Source organism: Trachypithecus francoisi, unplaced genomic scaffold, assembly GCF_009764315.1.
Source record: "Trachypithecus francoisi isolate TF-2019V2 unplaced genomic scaffold, Tfra_2.0 Contig00586, whole genome shotgun sequence".
NCBI classification, from domain to species: domain Eukaryota; kingdom Metazoa; phylum Chordata; class Mammalia; order Primates; family Cercopithecidae; genus Trachypithecus; species Trachypithecus francoisi.
The window spans coordinates 7456943-7476430 of NW_022680749.1; the positions used below are offsets into that span (position 1 = coordinate 7456943).

General features: G+C 41.9%; 1 protein-coding gene across 2 annotated transcripts; it reads left to right on the forward strand.

Moving 5' to 3' along the window:
* Positions 1-369: 369 nt before the first annotated feature.
* Positions 370-11834, forward strand: IFIT3 (interferon induced protein with tetratricopeptide repeats 3). Of its 2 annotated transcripts, none has more exons than XM_033215956.1 (2): positions 370-614; positions 9834-11834. In XM_033215956.1, the coding sequence occupies exons 1-2, from the start codon at positions 610-612 to the stop codon at positions 11290-11292; spliced, it is 1464 nt and encodes a 487-aa protein (XP_033071847.1). In that variant the 5' UTR covers positions 370-609; the 3' UTR covers positions 11293-11834. The 2 variants fall into 2 exon arrangements, with proteins under 2 accessions (XP_033071847.1, XP_033071843.1); XM_033215952.1 differs by having other exon boundaries at positions 459-662.
* The last annotated feature ends 7654 nt before the right edge of the window (positions 11835-19488 follow it).

Consider the following 19488-nt stretch of genomic DNA (forward strand, 5'->3'; position numbering starts at 1 on the left):
TACTCGGGAGGCTGAGACAAAATAATCACTTGAACCCAGAAGGCAGAGGTTGCAGTAAACTGAGATCATGCCACTGCATTCCAGACTGGGCAACAAAGTAAGACCCTGTCTCAAAAAAAAAAAAAGAGTGTGTTCTATTAGTAATTCTAAAAGGAAAAAGGGTATAATGAGGCGTATCTAGCTTCCCCTTCCCATCAGTTTTCAGGTTAACTTTGGAATGCCGTTGGCCAAAAGCAGGGGTCCAGTCACGTGGTTGGTGAGTATGGCCTTAGAATTTAATTTTTTGGTTTACATTAGGAATGCTTCCACATTCTCTCAAACAAATTTTAGTAACGGTTTTGAACAATGTACTCTGGCTCAACCATTGCAGTTCTCAAGCTGTTAGGTTTCATTTTCCTCCTCCTAACGATTTTAAAGTAGTTTCACTTTCCAGTTTCCTTTTCCTTCCCCTAAAAGCAGTTACTCAAAACATCAGCTGATGCGTGCCCTACTCTCCCACCCCTTTATGTAGTTCCTTCAGTGTTTACTTGAGGCAGACAGGAAGACTTCTGAAGAACAAATCAGCCTGGTTACCAGCTTTTTGGAACAGCAGAGACGCAGAGAGCAGTCATGAGGTCAGTGAAATAAGAATGCAGAATCATGCTTGTTTTTGAGTGCAAATTGTAAGTTGAGCTTCTTACTGTGCAGGCACGTTCCTGAATTGTCCTGATGTTTATAGATTCAATATGTCTTTATCAGTCTGAGCATTTATAAGATGTTTGACGGTTTTTTCCCTGTGGCTTTTTTTGGTGTATACACAGGCTCCTTAAGTTTCTGGAACTGTTCCCTATGGAACTATATACGGGGAAGGCAGAGTGGGGAATGCATCAGCTCATGTTTCCTCCCTGTGTGCAGCTATTTCCTGTGATGAGAGGAAGGCTTGGCAGGAGCAGTGTTTTTCACTCAGCCACAAACTTTGCTGATTCAAGGGTAGACCTAAGGGAATTACTCCTTTGGGGCTTTTCTGTTATTGTCATTTTGCTTGAAAAGATTAAGTCACAGGCCTTTTTTCTTGTAATTTTAAAAGGAGGAATTTATTTTCAACAGATATTGTGAAAGATATAATCAATACCGCAAACCCATTCATGAAGAGGGCAATTTTGCCCTGAAACGTTGCATTACTTTAAGGTGGGAAGTGCAAGAAACAATTCTTACAAATGAGTGTTTTTGTCATTTCTTATGTAAAAACAAACCCAAAGTTTAGCACTTATTTTTATTGATGTAGTGAATGCTGGTCAGCAGCAGAAAAGAATTTCTCCTCAAAAGTGTAGTGACCTAATCTCTTATCTAAAACTGTTCTAATCTCTAATGATGGAAAGCAGATCAGTGGTTGCCTGGAGATGGTGGGGATTGAGTAGGAAGGCTCCCAAAAGAATCTTTTGGGATCATAGGAATAGTCATAGGGAGTTAGTGGTGGTGGCTCCATAAGCATAAACATTTATCAAAACTCATCAGACTATACACTGAAAATGGGTGCATCTTATTGTATATAAAGTATAATCTCAGTAAACCTGATTTTTAAATATATATGTTGACCTCCTAGAGTTCTTCAGGGGATAGCACATCAGGGAGAACTAAGAGAAAAGGATGCCTTTCCCACCAAGCATCTCCAGGGAAGGAGTGAGGAAGTGATTGCCAGGGAGGGAAGACCCCATCAATCATTCAGGGGGACAGAAAAGGAAAACTGGATTCCCTACCCTCTGCCCCAAGGACTTGAAGATGCTCTGCAATGTCACGTTTGGGGATGAGAGGGGTAAGAGGAATTCACTGCCAAATACTTCAGGCTAACCCTTTTATATAGAATAAGTTCCTGGTCAAGAGTGATGTTAATTGTGTCTGTGTGAGTGGGGTTGATCAGAAGCCAGGCACTACCCAGCATCTTAGTAATCAGCTTGTAGGGGATGTTTTACAGGGTCCTATCTTTTGGTGTGTCTGTAGCCACTGACCTGAGGAGATCTGAGGGGGGCTCTCTGAACAATGCTGGACTCAGGTTCACATCAAGGTGCTCCTATTTCCAGAGGTTGTAGGAACAGGTTGGGCTGCTCCTCTCCAGCAGTGCTAAAAATTTCCAAATGGGAAAATCACCTGGAGAACTTGCTGGCACGTGCCAGCTGATGGGCATCCTCCTCTGCCCCATCCACTGAGGAACTCTGTTGCCCCCTTTACACACTCACAAATTCACTTAAAATTATAACACAAATATATGAATACCAGCAATCATGGTGGTAACATTTCTTTGTGATCTGTAGTTAGTGGGCACTGTGTTAAACGCTTTTTATGCATGACTTCATATCACCCTTCCAACAGCCCTAGGAAGTAAGAGCTATTATTTCCATTATTAGCCTCATTTTCTAGATGACCAAAATGGGGCTTAGAAGGGCAAATTACTTGTCCAAGACATCAGGTAGAGAGCAGGTGTCAGAGCAGAGTCATTAATGGAGGCGCCAAACTCTAATGCTGATCATCTGACTCTATGCCCAATGGCCAAATGGTGAAAGATCTTAATGCTTTCAACTACGCTCACTTTAAAGAGAGGGCAAGGGATGGGCTTCCTATCTGGAGAGACTGGGCCAGTCTTTGATGGTTACCCACCCCTTAGAGTGGCCAAAGCCATAAGAGCTGAACCCAGATCTCGGAGAAGAGTGAAAGTGGTTCTCCCCAGGGCATAATTTTCTATCAATTGGATGGAGGGAAAAAGGAAATTCATCCCAGGGCATTTTAAGGATAAGGAAATGAGGTTCAGTGATGTGACTCAAGAAATATCCCAGAACTAAGCAAAGAGATCACTGAAAACCAGGTGTCCTGTGGTTTTCTTCCCTTCACTCAAGCTTGTCTGATAATGCTTCTTAATTCACCACATTAGCTCCACAAATAAAGGAGAAAACTGCTTTTAAAAATATGTCTACGACAGCACTTCTCAGAATGTGGTACAGGAACTCCTGCCACTGAATTTCCAAGGCACTTGTGAAAACACAGGTTTCTAAGCTCACATCAGATTCACTGCATCAGAATCTCTGGGAGTAAGACCGTATAATCAGTACTGTCAACATACAATAATCAGAAGGCTCAGGATCCAGTTAAAAGAGGTTATTCCAGCAAAAAGTTGAGGGCGGCAATCCCAGGAGTAGAGCTACACCCAAGAATGGTGAAAAGCATTTCCAGTGTAGAGAAAAATGAGGACTGTTCACATAGGCAAACACAGAGGTGTTGAACAGAATGACAGCTTCTGTTGTTGTTGTTGTTTTTGAGACAGAGTCTCACTCTGTCACCCAGGCTGGAGTGCAGTGGCCCAGTCATGGCTCACTGCAGCCTCAGACTCCTGGGTTCAAGGGATTCTTCCACCCAGCCTCCCAAGTAGCTGGGACTATAGGAGCACGCCACTACGCCTGGTTAATTTTTTTGTATTTTAGTAGAGATGGGATTTTGCCATGTTGGTAAGGTTGGTCTTGAACTCCTAACCTTAAGTGATGCACCCACCTTGACCTCCCAAAGTGCGGGGATTACAGGCGTGAGCCACCATGCCTGGCCAACATTTTCCATACAGAGGAAACATACAGATATACAATTTGATTGGCTACTATTGATTACAATCCAAGGGAATTGCTTAATATTCTTTTGTAAAGAGGTAGCATGGCTGGCCACAGTGGCTCACACCCATAAGTCCAACAATTTGGGAGGAAGAAGAGGGCAGATGCTTGAGCTCAGGAGTTGGAGACCAGGCTGGGCAACATAGTGAGACCCCATTTCTACTAAAAATACAAAAATCAACCAGGCGTGGTGGCATGTGCCTACAGTCTCATCGACTGGAGAGGCTGAGGTGGGAGGATCACTTGAGCCTGGGAGGCAGAGGTTGCAGTAAGCTGAGATCATACTACTGCACTCCAGCCTGGATGACAGAGTGAGATCCTGTCTCAAAAAAAAAAAAAAAAAAAAAAAAGTAACAATCAGAAGGGTCTCTATTTCCATAACATGAGGTCTAGGTTTTAATAAAGACTAGGTTGTCTGAGGCTGGGCACAGTGGCGCACAGTTATAATCCCAGCACTTTGGGAGCCTGAGGCGGGCAGGTCACGAGGTCAGGAGTTCGAGATCAGCCTGACCAACAAGGTGAAACCCCGCCTCTACTAAAAACACAAAAATTCTCCAGGCATGGTGGTGCACGCCTGTAATTCCAGCTACTCAGGAGGCTGAGGCAGGAGAATCACTGAACCCAAGAGGGAGAAGTTGCAGTGAGACTAGTGAGTCTGGTTAATGTGTAACCTCTCACCACACAGGTCAAGGAGCAACAGTCATGCACCTGAAAAAAAAAAAACAGTCACATTACGTGAGTCAGTTTTCAGGGCTTAATTTTGCCACATAATACATCTGGAAGCTTTTAAAATTTTATTTTCTTTTTACAGTGCATTTTTACAACTTTCAAACCACAGTTTTCCAAATCTGTCTGGAACCTATTCCTGGCATGAGTCCACTCAGTTTTCACAGATTCTGTTTCAGTTTCCCTTCAAGAGGTATCTTGATAGGGTTACATCAGTTTCACTTTCCTTTCACCTTTCATAAAAGCACAGACCTAACAGCAGCCTGTTTAGAAATCTCTTCAGCATTTGCTTGGAATCAATAAGCTAAAAATAAAATCAACTGGGACCCCAGCTTTTCAGAACTGCAGGGAAACAGCCATCATGAGGTAAATAGTCCCTGCTTCTCTGATAGGAGACAGAATTTCTTACGTACAACTTCCTGACTTATGCTATTTCAGTGTTTGCTTAGGGATGAAATATGCATTTATCTAATTCAAGCATAAATCTGCCTTACCCATTTGTGCATTTTTATTTCTGTAGCTTTTTGTGATGTATAGAGTCAGGCAGCCAAATGACTCAGGGAAATGGGAGCTGGGAGCTGGGAAGGAACGAGGCATATTGAGAGATCCTAGAGAGCTCATGCTCATATCCTTTCAGGCAAAATCGGGTCAGTGAAAGCTGGGGCCTGGAAGGAAGTTACTGGAGGTCCAGGTTCATCTTTTGTTTCTTATATTTAGAAAGCCTAAGTCAGAGGTTTGTGGGTTTTGTTGTGATTGTGGCTATTTTAAAACTATGCTTGCTTCTCAGCAGATGTGTCAATGATTAATTCAGCACTGCAAAATTCCAATTTATGTTGAGGTCACTTTTACCTTGAAATGCACTTTTTCATAATTGGGGGATATGTCTACCTGAGTTGTCCTCTAGGAGGTCTAGTGACCTGCTAAACCTCCCATGTGATCAACGAACAGGGAGAAAGTGTTGCTTGCAGTCTTTCAAACTGTGGTCTGCGAGTGGCATGAATCATATCAACCTGAGTCTTATGATAGAATGCAAATTTCTAGGTACTGCATTCTGAAATCCTGATTGACTAAAACAGAAATAAGGTCCAGAAACAAACACATATTTAAAGAGGACCACAAGTACTTCATAGGCACACTGAATGGCTTATAGAAGAAATGTCCATCTCCAAATCCTCTCTTCCTTAAATGCATACAAGGCTTCCTGCATTGTATGTGTGTAAATGTGAAGGAGGAAACCCCAAGAGGCAGGAGTGGGGAGGGGTGAGAAGAAGGTTGAAATAAAGCAAAGCTTGTGCCTGGGCACAGTGGCTAAGCCTGTGATCCCGGCACTTTGGGAGGCTGAGGCAGGAGAATTGTTTGAGACCAGGAGCTCGAGACCAGTCTTGGCAACAAAGTGAGACCTACAAAAAAACAAAAATAAAATAAAAATGAAGCAAACCTTGCCTGTTTAAGGGGTATTTTAAGTATGGGAAACTGGCGATTGGAAATCACTGCCAAAAAGGGAAGTCTTCCCAGAGCCTTGCTGCTCACAGTGTGGTCTGAATCTGAGATCCCCCGGGAAGTTCTAAGAAAGGCAACATCCCAGCTTATCTGAATCCAGATCTGCATTTTAAACAGATCACAGGTGTTTGCGTCCATAAGTACATTAAAGTTTGAGAAGCCCAGCTCTGGAGAGTTCCTTCACTTGCTTTCTAAAGTGAGGGACTCCTTGAATTGGGCCTGTTTTGACCAACCAACTGAGCATAGGTCTACCGGAGTTCCTTCATGTAGTCAGTTGGAGCATAACCAGTACATGTGCGGGACGAGCTGCACATGTGCAGACAAGAGTGAGGAAATCCCCACTCTTACCACTTCAAGATGGCCACTTTCTGAAAATTTCAAGATTCTAGTCTAGTAATGGCTTTGACTGGGAAGGAGATGTGGTATCTACCCTGGAGTCTGTGAGCAAGACAGGCGATCACGATCTGGGTTAGGTGAGACTGTAACTATGTTGATTCTGGGGATTTCCTGAGGACTAGCAGCGCTAACTTCAACTGCTTTTTCTGCAATCCGAGGTCATGGGAAATCTCTTTCTGCACCCAAGGGAATCCTATCTCCCTAAGGTCTTCTACTAGATGCAGACCATCCAGGTAGGACTGGCATTTTTCTCCCCACATTTCATCTGAACTTAGCTATTCTTTTTTTTTTTTTTTTTTGAGACAGAGTTTTGCTCTTTCCCCGGGGCTGGAGTGCAGTGGCCCGATCTCGGCTCACTGCAACCTCCACCTTCTGGTTTCAAGCAATTTTCCTGCCTCAGCTTCCTGAGTAACTGGGATTACAGGTGCCCGCCACCATGCCCGGCTAATTTTTGTATTTTTAGTAGAGACGAGGTTTCATCACATTGGCCAGGCTGGTCTTGAACTCCTGACCTCATGATCCACCCCCCCCCCCACCTCGTCAGCCTCCCAAAATGCTGGGATTACAAGTGTGAGCCACCGCGCCTGGCCACCTAGCTGTTCTTTACCAAGTGACTGTAGTCATCATCCCACCTGCCTGCTTGTATTTCTTTAAATATCTGCATTAATTACTATTAACTAACTTATTTATAGATATAAGAAGCAGTCAGAATAACTTTCAAAAACGCATATGAGAAATTATTAAGTGAGGAAACCTTGGCAATTGGAGTATTTGTTTTAAGAGGGCAATAGTATTAGAATGCAAACCTCCTGACCTCTGGCTCTGGGCTTCATGTTTCTTATCGTCAAGGTCTTAGGCCTTCCAGTCCAATATATTTTGCTCCAAATTTTACTTCAAGGAGAGAGCAGGTATCAAATACCTCATCAAATTGGAAACTTTAGGGAGTAAGGCTTAGGAAAAATCAAGAGAATCAAGGGACCTGAATTCCAATTTTCAGTGGATTTTATAATCATAAAGCCATATGAGTAGTTGACTATCTTCCTGAATAAGTTGCTCCATGTTATCATTAAATGTCTCAGCCTGGCCAGCTCTGGCATTGGTAAAGCATTGGTGGGGATGGAATATCCCCGAGAGATCCATATTCAGAGCTCTTTCACAAATCCAGAAATGTTCAGTGTGCTTTTCTGCTTGTCCAACACTTTCTTGAGCAATTGATACCTTCTGAAGCTGATACATGACAAGATGGAAATATGTTTCATCTTAGAGGGAGAATCTTGAGCTATAAGTGCTTAAAATTTAGTTTGGTAAGATCCCTGGTGCATTGATATGTCAAAGCCCTCTGCCTTCCAAAAAAAAAAGAGAGAGAGAGAGAGAGAGAGTGTCATCAGACTTGCAAGGTGGTTTCTGGTTTCGTTGAAGCAAACACAACCAATGTCACTTGTCATTCTGCAGGTCCACTGTATACTCTCTATTAATCACTAGAGTATTCAGCTATTATTTTCAGGCACCTATATGTACCTACAAATCTGCAGATATGTTCTATTGATCTGAGACTCACCCTTTCTGTCCTTTCTCCTTCTAACCTTCCTAATTCACCCATCTGCAAAGTTAACTCATGTCTCAATGACTTTATTATGATTTAGTGGCATAACAGATATAAGCAGGGTTGTTCAATTATCATCGTTATAACTTACTCTTGGTATTCATTTTTTAAATAATTGCTAACTTGACTTTTGACTTGTAGTCCTTCATACAGGGTAGTTAGAATCCCCAGGTGAAGCCAAATTGAAAACCCCTAGGGCCAGGTGTGGTGGCTCACACCTGTAATCCCAACACTTTGGGATGTCAAGGCAGAAGGATTGCTTGAGACCAGGAGTTTGAGACCACTCTGGGCAATATAGTGAGACCCTGTCTCTACAAGAAAAGGAAGGAAGGGAGGAAAGAAGGAAATGCATCTTTTTATTTACAATGTTTTCAATTTATGATGAGTTTATCAGGATGTAACCCCATCATAAGTCAAGGAACATCTATATATAAAGAGATTTATTATGAGGAATTGGTTCACCTGATTATGGAGACTGGTAAGTCCCATAATCTGTTGTCTGCAAGCTGGAGGCCAAGGACAGTTGATGGTGTAGTCCCACTCCAAGCCTAAAAGCCTGAGAACCAGGGAAGCCAATGGTGAAAGTTCTAGTCCAAGGGCAGAAAAAGACCAATGTCCTAGCTCAAGTATCGGGAGAACCTGCTCCCGATGTTTAACATGGGTTCTTTTCTATTTCCTAAGTGTCTCAGCTGGGTTGAGAAATAAAGGGAAAGAGCACAAGAGAGAGAAATTTAAAGCTGGGTGTCCAGGGTAGACATCACATGTCGGCAAGATCGGTGATGCTCCCTGAGCCGTAAAACCAGCAAGTTTTTATTAGCGATTTTCAAAAGGGGAGAGAGTGCATGAATAGGGTGTGGGTCACAGAGATCACATACTTCACAAGGTAATAAAGTATCACAAAGCAAATGGAGGCAGGGCAAGATCACAGGACCACCGGATGAGGTGAAATTAGAATTGCTAATGAAGTTTCGGGCACACATTGTCATTGATAACATCTTATCAGGAAACAGGGTTTGAGAGCTGGTAACCTGTCTGACCACAATTTATTAGGTAGCAATTTTCCCATCCTAGGACACAGGGGCTTATTTCATCCCATCGGCTTCAACCATAAAAGACGGGACGCCTTAAAAAGGGGTCGTCTATAGGCCTACCTTCAGGGCACATTCTCTTTCTCGGGGATGTTCCTTGCTGAGAAAAAGAATTCAGCGATATTTCTCCTATTTGCTTATGAAAGAGGAGGAATATAGCTCTGTTCCGTCCCGATCACCGGCGGCCAGTTCCAAGTTACCTCTCTTGTTCCCTGAACATCGCTGTTATCCTGTTCTTTTTTAAAGATGCCCAGATTTCATATTCAAACACACATGCTCTACAAACAATTTGTGCAGTTGACACAATTACAGGGTCCTGAGGCGACATTCATCCTCCTCAGTTTACAAAGAAGATGACGAGATTAAGAGATAAGTAAAGACAGGTATAGGAAATCACAAGGATATTCATTGGGGAAGTGATAAGTGTCCATGAAATCTTCGCAATTTATGTTCAGAGATTACAGTAAAGACAGGTGTAAGAAATTATAAAAGTATTAATTTGGGGAACTAATAAATGTCCATGAAATCTTCACAATTTATGTTCTTCTGCAGCGGCTTCCGCTGGTCCCTTCGTTCGGAGTTCCTGACTTCCCGCAACACTCAAGCAGTCGGGCAGAGGGAGAATTCTCCCTTCCTCTGCCTTTTTGTTCTATTAACGCCCTCAACAGAATGGAGACGCCCACCCATGCTGGGGAGAGCAATCTGCTCTACTCAGTCAACCAATTCACAGGTTCACGTCTTCCAGAAACAACCTCACATACACACCTAGAAATAATGTTGGACCAAATATCTGGGCATCCTGTGGCCCAGTTCAATTGACATATAAAATTAATGATCACAGGGTGCAGTGCTTGGCAGTATACATCACAGTGACCATGTTTATTTTCTCCCCAGTGAGGTCACCAAGAATTCCCTGGAGCAAATCCTTCCACAACTGAAATGCCATTTCACCTGGAACTTATTCAAGAAAGAAAGTGTCTCAAGGGATCTGGAAGACAGAGTGTGTAACCAGATTGAATTTTTAAATACTGAGTTCAAAGCTACAATGTACAACTTGTTGGCCTACATAAAACACCTAGATGGTAAAAACGAGGCAGCCCTGGAATGCTTACAGCAAGCTGAAGAGTTAATCCAGCAAGAACATGCTGACCAAGCAGAAATCAGAAGTCTAGTCACTTGGGGAAACTACGCCTGGGTCTACTATCACTTGGGCAGACTCTCAGATGCTCAGATTTATGTAGACAAGGTAAAACAAACCTGCAAGAAATTTTCAAATCCATACAGTATTGAGTATCCTGAACTTGACTGTGAGGAAGGGTGGACACAACTGAAGTGTGGAAGAAATGAAAGGGCGAAGGTGTGTTTTGAGAAGGCTCTGGAAGAAAAACCTAACAACCCAGAATTCTCCTCTGGACTGGCAATTGCGATGTACCATCTGGATAATAACCCAGAGAAACAGTTCTCTACTGATGTTTTGAAACAGGCCATTGAGCTGAGTCCTGATAACCAGTATGTCAAGGTTCTCTTGGGCCTCAAACTGCAGAAGATGAATAAAGAAGCTGAAGGAGAGCAGTTGGTTGAAGAAGCCTTGGAAAAGGCTCCTTGCCAAACAGATGTCCTCCGCAGTGCAGCCAAATTTTACAGAAGAAAAGGTGACCTAGACAAAGCTATTGAACTGTTCCAACGGGCATTGGAATCCACACCAAACAATGGCTACCTCTATCACCAGATTGGGTGCTGCTACAAGGCAAAAGTAAGACAAATGCAGAATACAGGAGAATCTGAAGCTAGTGGAAATAAAGAGAAGATTGAAGCACTAAAGCAATATGCTATGGACTATTCGAATAAAGCTCTTGAGAAGGGACTGAATCCTCTGGATGCGTACTCCGATCTTGCTGAGTTCCTGGAGGCAGAATGTTATCAGACACCATTCAATAAGGAGGACCCTGATGCTGAGAAGCGACAATCCCATCAGCACTATTGCAACCTTCAGAAATATAACGGGAAGTCTGAAGACACTGCTGTCCAACGTGGTTTAGAGCGTTTGTCCATAAGCAAAAAATCAACTGAGAAGGAAGAGATCAAAGACCAACCACAGAATGTATCTGAAAATCTGCTTCCACAAAATGCACCGAATTATTGGTATCGTCAAGGATTAATTCATAAGCAGAATGGAGATCTGCTGCAAGCAGCCAAATGTTATGAGAAGGAACTGGGCCGCCTGCTAAGGAATGCCCCTTCAGGCATAGGCAGTTTTTTCCTGTCAGCATCTGAGCTTGAGGATGGCAGTGAGGAAATGGGCCAGGATGCAGTCAGCTCCAATCCCAGAGAGCTCGTCTCTAACTCAGAGTAACTGAATTGAGACAGAGGAGAAAGACAGAGCATCAGAAGCCTGGAATAGTGGTTATGAAGGGTAGGAAGATAGGAAGATAGGAAGACAGGGGGCCCCAGCTTGGGGTTGCTGAGCAGGGAAGTTTTGCATGTTGCTTTAAGGTACATTTTTAAAGAATTGTTTTGCATGCTCATTATAGTTCATTAAAGTTACGTAGTCAGAAGGTCTTACAACTAATCACTGGTAGCAATAAATGCTTCAGGCCCACATGTTGCTGATTAGTTCTGAGTTTTCATTCAGTTCACCATATAACCGTCATTCCAGCCCTTCCTGCCAAGGGTCATAATTGGTAACTGCCTAACAATAAAATTTGTAGTCTCATCTCATTTTCATCCAGCCTTCTGGATCTCAAAGATTAACTTTTGACTAACCCTGGAGTATCTCTCGTCTCACTTATGGCTTCAGCCTTGCATTTATGTGTATTCTTGATAGCAATACTGTAATCAGTGTGTATTCTTGATAGTAATGCTACAATAAATCCATACATTTCAACTCTGTTAGAATAGAAGTAATTGTGTGGTTTGTGTATGGGACTATGACAGTAACATTAATTCCCAAAGTTTCTCCTATTAGGAACAGTGGGTAATTGCTAAACCACACTGTACAATTCTCGACATGTCCATTTGAGCCCCTCCCTCAGAATGAACACCCTCCCCCTGCAGCCAGCTTATCCTTACATTGTAGGAACTATGATTCTCTTTCCAGCCTAGGAGCCCCAGCTAAGCCCCGTGCCCAGTTAGCAGCTGCTGCTGTTGACAGGGTTGCTGTGAGCCCAGGAATACCTGAGCAAATGCCTCCCTGACAGAGTGTGAGGGACACCAGTGTGAGGCTGGCCAAAAGGGCAGAGATCCATCCAGGTCTACAGCAGTGCCTTTCAAACTGCCAGCGTCTGACATGGTGAGCTCCATTTTGTTCAGGTTGAAGTCAGACCTGTACAGCAAGGGTCTCTTAAACACATGGGGAATAGTCTCCCTGGACTTTTAAGATTTTCATCTGCAGTTCATTTTTAATTCACTCATGAATGTAATATCTAGTGACAAGGGTGTACACAGAAAGGTAAAACTATATAAATGTGTAAGATGATAATTTGAACACTTTCCTTTTAAATTCCTTATCCCCTAGGAATTAATGTAATATTTGAAATAAATTATGAAATGATTCCCTAGATGATTTAACATCCGGAAACTTGCTTGTAGGTTCATAAGTGGCAGAAAGACTGTGGCCCTAAAGGAGTTCATCTCTCTGAATTTAGAATTTAGACCCTACACCAGTAACCCACAAACAGTTGCCCTCTGGTATTCACAGACATAGTATATGCACCTTGGACCATTTCCAAACTCAAAGATCCAGACCTGCTAGGGATTTTGAGTTTTGCCAAAGCATTATACCATATTAAGAGGCTAACATAGTACATCATGATGACTATAGATAATAATGATATGTTGCATACTTGAAAATTGCTGAGAGAGTAGATTTTGTGTTCTCACTATAAAAAGAAAGGTAAGTAGCTGAGGTAATGCATATGCTAAATAATTTGACTTAACCATTCCACAATGTATACAGATACTAAAACATGCTGTACACCATAAATATGTACAATTTTTATATGTCAACTAAATTTTTACTTTTTATTAAAAAAGGCTAATGTGCAGTGACTGCAGCAAATGAATAAACATCCAGTAGGTCCAGCATTCCCATGTCAAGTGTCCTCTGCCTGTCATCATTTATACAATAATTCTCATGAAATGCTAGATAGAATGGGATATATCACTCAAGAATACCACAGATGATCACCCTTAAGATATTATACGATGGGCAGAGAGCACAACTTCCACTCTTAACTCTTGCCTGGCTGATCACAAATCATATCCCAGCTCAGGTCCAGGGACCTACTTGCTTCCTTACAAACAAAGAGACCCTAGTTCTAAGACTTGCTGAGAGCAGAAATAACCTCCCCCATCCTCCTGCTCCTTAAACAAGAGAAGATTTAGGGCAATTGTCTAAAAGGAAACAGCATGCTGGAAATACAATTCCTGGGTTAAAGCAAGCAAAGCTGCTTTCCTAATGACTCCCATTTTCTATGCATACCCTGGGTCCAGCATCCCATCTTCCAGGTGTGGTTAGAAAAGAGATCAGTCCTTAGTGACTGCTGGCGAAGTGAATTGCATGCTGCAGTCCCTCATCAGCATCTTTGTACAGCTCAGTTTCATGTTTTCTGCAGAATCAGGAGCTGACAATCAAAATGGCTCCTCACTCACACTCATTGGTCAGACTGGGCTTGTGATAACAATTTAGACTAATCACTGGCAAGCAGGGATGGGGAGCACTGAAGTCAGCTATTGGCTGTGTCCAGGAGCAGTCAGGCATTCTGCCACTGGATGCTGCTTTTGTAATCTTGTCATATGACAAAACACTATGATGTTCTTTTGTTTTCCTTGGATTGGCTCAAGGGTTGGTGAGAAGCAGGAAGTATTCTGCCATGGGAAGTCTACTGACCTGCAAAAATGTATCAAAATACACAGAAGCAGGGATGGAAGGTGGAAAAATTACAAACTGTGATGATCAGCTCCAAGAGCATGTAGGGGTAAAGGAGGTAATACCTCTCTCACTCATTGTAAGAGTCATGGCTGACACTCCTATAACAAAAGACAAGTTAACAAGAGAAAAGGGAAACAAATTTACTTAATCAAAGTTTTATGTGATATGAGAGCCTTCAGAAGTGAAGACCCAAAGATCCAGGGAAAACTGTTTTTGTGCTTAGGTTCCATGAAGAACCTAAGGGCAACTGTGTAGATATGTGTTTGGACAAGAGTATGACCTTATGGTTATAGACTGGGGGTGAAGGAGGGAGTGTGTTCAAATTCTTCTTGCACTCTCTGTGTAGCATTTCTTCTTTGCAAGTATGGAGCAGGATTCCTCTGGAATAAGGGTCTTCAAATGAGAAGGGAGAAGGGAGAGAGTGACCTTCCTAAGTTTTATGGCTTGCTTTGGGGAGAGGGCTTCTAGTTTCTATGATCTGTCTTGCGGAAGAGGAATTCTAGTTTCCGTGGTTCACTCCAGGGGAGAAAGAAGCATGAAAGACAGGAGGGCAGGAGGAGGTCAAAGAGATCTTTCTTCGGAGGCCCTTCCAATGTCTTTCAGTTCAAAGTACTCAGCACACCAAGGCACTATACTTCGGGTATCATGTTCTGAGAGCTACAATGAAGAAGTATGAGAGCAGTCACTGAGGGAGGGAGTTTTCAACTAACTTAGAGGAGCAGGGCCTGACCCTAGCAAGCATTCCTGGGGCTTCCTGATTGCTGTATAGGGCAGTACTTATGTGTGGGACAGTGATATGAGGAGCTACACTCAGGAAACTTCCTGATCTCAATTTTTATTATGATTTGTTTCTGATTTGGGATCTTCCTAACTGAATTAAAGAACTTATATCAATTTCTAGCTTAATTCAGGCTGGAGTTAGTCCAAGTATCATTTGACAAATTTTATTAATCTTTTGAAAGTGTCTTGGCTTTGGGTTTAGACCTATTTCAACCTCATCTCCACCACTTAGTATCTCTACAGTGTTGGGAAAAATCACTTAAACTCTGTGACCCTAAGATATTCCTATAGAAAACCTGGAAATAATAAATTATACCTCACAGAAGATTAAATGTGTTTCCTTACAAGCATTATGGTAGACCAGATACACACAGAACAAAAAGCCTGTGTATCACAATGAAAAATGCTATATAATCTGCAAAACATATTTTTTAAATGCATAACTGCATTTAAAAGAGAGTAAGGAATTCCCTGAAGTCCAGAAATGTCAGGAAAGTGAAAATTCACCAGAATAAGCATGTGTTCATTTGTGTTGGTGATCTAAATCACTTTCTGGTGGCCTACCTTACATTATGAAGGAGATGGAAGACAAAGTCTGGGGCCTGCACATGGTACATTGTATCATAGAACTCACATAAAATCAGGACCCATTCAGAGGTTAAACTGGAGAACAAACTCCTTGCAGACCTAAATGATGGGGCTACACATGCCTATTTTTGCCTTTGGCCCTAAGGAAAGCAGGGAGGAAAAAAGTCGTTGATAATTTCTAATCTTAAGCGGAGAAGCGTGATTGTTTCGGGCTCAAATTCTCACTATGTGGCAAAAAAAAATTTAAAAAAAACACTCAAGTAGAAAATTTCATTTTAAGCAATTCTGGCTTGGTAATGCTCCCATGCACCTAAAAAAGCAAATAAAAACACCTCTCAAAAGGAAATACTTTTTACATAGCTCCCAAAGAATTTCCAAGTTTGATAAAGTTCCAAGGAATATTAGGTCATAACACAAAATCAAAGAATACACACAAATAAATAAGCCACAATGTGCAAAAGTTACCAGATAGTAAACTATAAGCCAGAGCAACAAAACTACAGATATTGTAATTGAATATAGAATATAAAAGAATGTATTTAGAATGTATTTTGGGAGGCCGAGGCAGGTGTACCACTGAGGTCAGGAGTTACAGACCAGCCTGGCCAGATGGTGGAACCTGGTTTCTACTAAAAATACAAAAATTAGCCAGGCGTGGTGGCATGCATCGGTAATCCCAGTCACTTGGGAGGCTAAGGCAGGAGAATGTCTTAAACTTAGGAGGTGGAGGTTGCAGCGAGCTGAGATCACACCACTGCACTCCAGCCTGGGCAACAGAGTAACTCTATTTCAAAAAACAAAAAAATGAATGTATTAATGTATTTAGTAAATTTCAAGATAAAGAAAGAAAAAATTAAGTTTTAACAAAGGAACAGGCCAGGCACGGTGGCTCATGCCTGTAATCCCAGCACTTTGGGAAGCCAAGGTGAGCAGATTGCCCAAGGTCAGGAGTTCAAGACCAGCCTGGCCAACATGGTGAAAACCCGTCTCCACTAAAAATACAAAATTAGCCAGGTATGGTGATGGGTGCCTGTAATCCCAGCTACTCGGGAGGCTGAGGCAGGAGAGTCTCTTGAACACAGAAGACAGAAGTTGCAGTGAGCTGAGATCACGCCACTGCACTCCAGCCTGGGTGACAGGTCGAGACTCTGTCTCAAAAAAAAATAAAGAAAGAAAGAAACAATAGTGTATTAAATTTGATTAGGCATATTTGCAGAAGAACCAAACAAAATTGGAAATAAAAAAACTAACATAATAGAAATTAAAAACTCAAAGGATTTGTTGAAAAGTAGTTTATACACAGCTGAAAAACATTTATTGACTTAGAAGACAGATTTGAAGAAACTACTCAGAATGCAGCACAGAAAAACAATGAGATGGAAAATCGACAGAGATATTCAGGGATGTGGAGAACAAAATGAGGAAGTTAAAATGCGTGTGATCAGAGTTGCAGAAGGCGAAATAAAAGAGAATGGAGGAAAGGCAATAGTTGAAGAGACAATGACCGAAATTTTCGAAATTAATGAAAAATGCTAATCCTCAAATACATGAATTCCAAAAAGATCACCCAAGCAGATATCTAAAAACATAGTAGTACCTTTTAAGTGCCTTTGAGGCAGAAAGATTTTTAAAACCACAAAAAACAAAAGAAATATCTGTGAAGGAATTGGTATTAGGTTAAGCTCGGACTTCTCAATAGCAACCAAAACACAGTGGGAAACAGTTTCAAAAGCCAAGAGAAAATAATTGTCAGCCTAGAATTTAACTTTTTATCCCTTTTTATTTGAAATGATTTTAGACTTAAAGTTGTAAAAATGGTGCCCAGAGTTCCCATATACCCTTTATGTAGCTTCCCATCAAAAACACCTTACATAACCATAGAATAATCTTTTAGACAGGAAACTAACATTGACAATATATAATCAACTAATCTACAAGTCTTGTTCAAATTTTACCAATTGTACCACTAATATTTTTTTTCTAGTTCAACATCCAACCTGGGATCTTCCCCAAAATGACCTTTGTTCACAATGTCATAATTCACCTGAGCTCTGCTCAGCCAGAGTTTGATGAATAAAATCATTTTCTCTTTGCCAGTGTCCCCTTATATGAATATGTCATAAAGCATAAAGGTCGGGGTGGTTCCTGTTAGAATATTCCCTTCCCTTGATTCCCTGACAAATGTCATTACACAACCCTCCTGAGCTGCCTCACGATTATAAAGGAAAAGACATTGACTCCTGTCTGATGTAATAAACAGAAGAGTTTTTTATGACCCTACACCTCTTTTCTTCTGATTTCTGTGGAACATACTGGCAACAAAATCCTGACCCAAGATCCACCAGGGGATGGACAGTTGTCCTAGGTATGCCCAAGAATTATGCAACATCCCCAGCCACGTGCAGGATGGTTGAGGAATCTGGGGGCAGCTATTGTATGGAAGGAAAGTCTTACAAAGGGAAATCCTCATAGGAAATTGCGTAGGTTGGAGAAAGAGTCACACTCAGTCAACCTTAGCCTGTCTTTTCTCTCCTTTGGTCTAATCAGAGGTAGCTGTTATCTTCTAATAGCCTGCTGCTTTGTTTTTTTTTTCTAATGAGAATTCCAGGAAGTTGACATCAGGGTCTCCAAGACTACCCCTAGATTTGATGATTCACCAGAAAGATGAGCAGGATTCAACATATGGTCATACTCACAGCTAAGACTTATTATAACAAAAGTATACAGAGCAAAATTAGCACAGACAAAAAGTGTATGGGGCCAAGTTCAAAGACAATCAGGTATAGGTTTCCAAGAATGCTGGTAGAGTCATCAAGTTGTGCTTAATTCCTCCAGCATCAAATTGTGACAACACATGAGAAGCCAGTTAGACTGTGTGCCCAAGGGTTTTACGGGGGACTGATCACGTACACACCCTCTGCCTAGCATGTAACAAAATTCCAGGCTTCGAGAAGGAAAGCAAGTGTTAGCATAAACTCCATCATTTGCATAAACAGTCTTAGCATAGTAAGCCACCCCTATCAGCTATAGAATAGCTAGAAAACTCCAAAAATCCGAGTTCCCTGATGTTAGCCAAGGGCCAGCCTTTCAAGCAAGTCTTTCTAAAGATAGCAGTCTCAGACTTGCCCTGCTACCTCTGCATGGTCCATCCCCTTAGTCCTTAGCAAGGCCAAATATAGTAAAAGTATTATTTGTGGGATCTCTGTCAGTATTAATCCCAGTTTTTTCCAATACACTCAGTTTATCCTCTTTTAAGGATCCTGAATTTAGCCAGCTTAAACAAACCTGATTAATTATAAAGGTCTATCTTAGAAGTCCAGGTAGCTTCCTCTGTACATGTCTATATTAAACTTTTTACCTGGTAGCACATCACAACTCAGGCCAGGAAAGTAAAGTGGACCTGAACACCTTCCTGGGCTGAGACAGTGTCATGATAATCAGGTACACACAGACACAAAGCACAATCCCAGAGGACATGCACGGCAGCCCAAGCAGGACATGCCTTAGGCAGTACAGGTTAACAACCCCCACCAAGTGGCCTTCCATGCGGCCTTCCAAGGTGGGGCCTACCACCATAAGGTTTCCATTCCAGTCCAAAAAATTCACTGAAGTCCTTGGTTTCAGAGGAACTGCCTTCAAGCTATCAGTTCCAAACACAGGAGTGAGGATGACACCTGAGTTTTTCTGGATGGGAAGTTCCAGAGTGGATCCCCACCTCCACCCCCAGTGTTGTCTGGTGTGCTCAGAGACTCAGCGGTCTGAATTCAAAGCATTAAGTAGGAGTTTGGAAAGACAGCGTGGGAAGATTTCTGTCAGACAGAAGGGAAAGCTTCCAGGAACAGTTCTGAAAAACAAAAAGATTGTTAATGACTTCCTCTCCTTTATGCCTCCCTGGGGGTCTGAGTTTCTATTTTTTTCATTGCTATGAAAAAGTCAGAGGTCCTATTCAGCAATCATATCATATTTTAAAAAATCATATCTCATTCTCACGCAGATCTTTCAACTGGAAAAAGTGTATACAAAAAGGACAAAAGGACTTTCACCAAAAAACATTTGCATGCAATTTAAGCATAAAGAGATATCATGCTCATATTGTCTGTTACTGAACCAAACTGGGGTCCACTTGCCCAGCCCAGCAAAGCTAAACACCCACCCTGGGATTTTGCAACAAGAGAAAGGAGGGCATTTGTTTGCAGGTTGCCATACAAGGAGAATCATGCAACTCACACTGAAGACCCTATTTTTAGTTTC

Bases quoted from the DNA above. Each gene is read 5' to 3' on its own strand.
- IFIT3 (XM_033215952.1), top strand. From the start codon at position 640: ATGCTTGTTTTTGAGTGCAAATT. The intron at 663-9,833 runs GTAAGTTGAGCT...TTTTCTCCCCAG, and splicing joins CTTGTTTTTGAGTGCAAATT to TGAGGTCACCAAGAATTCCC.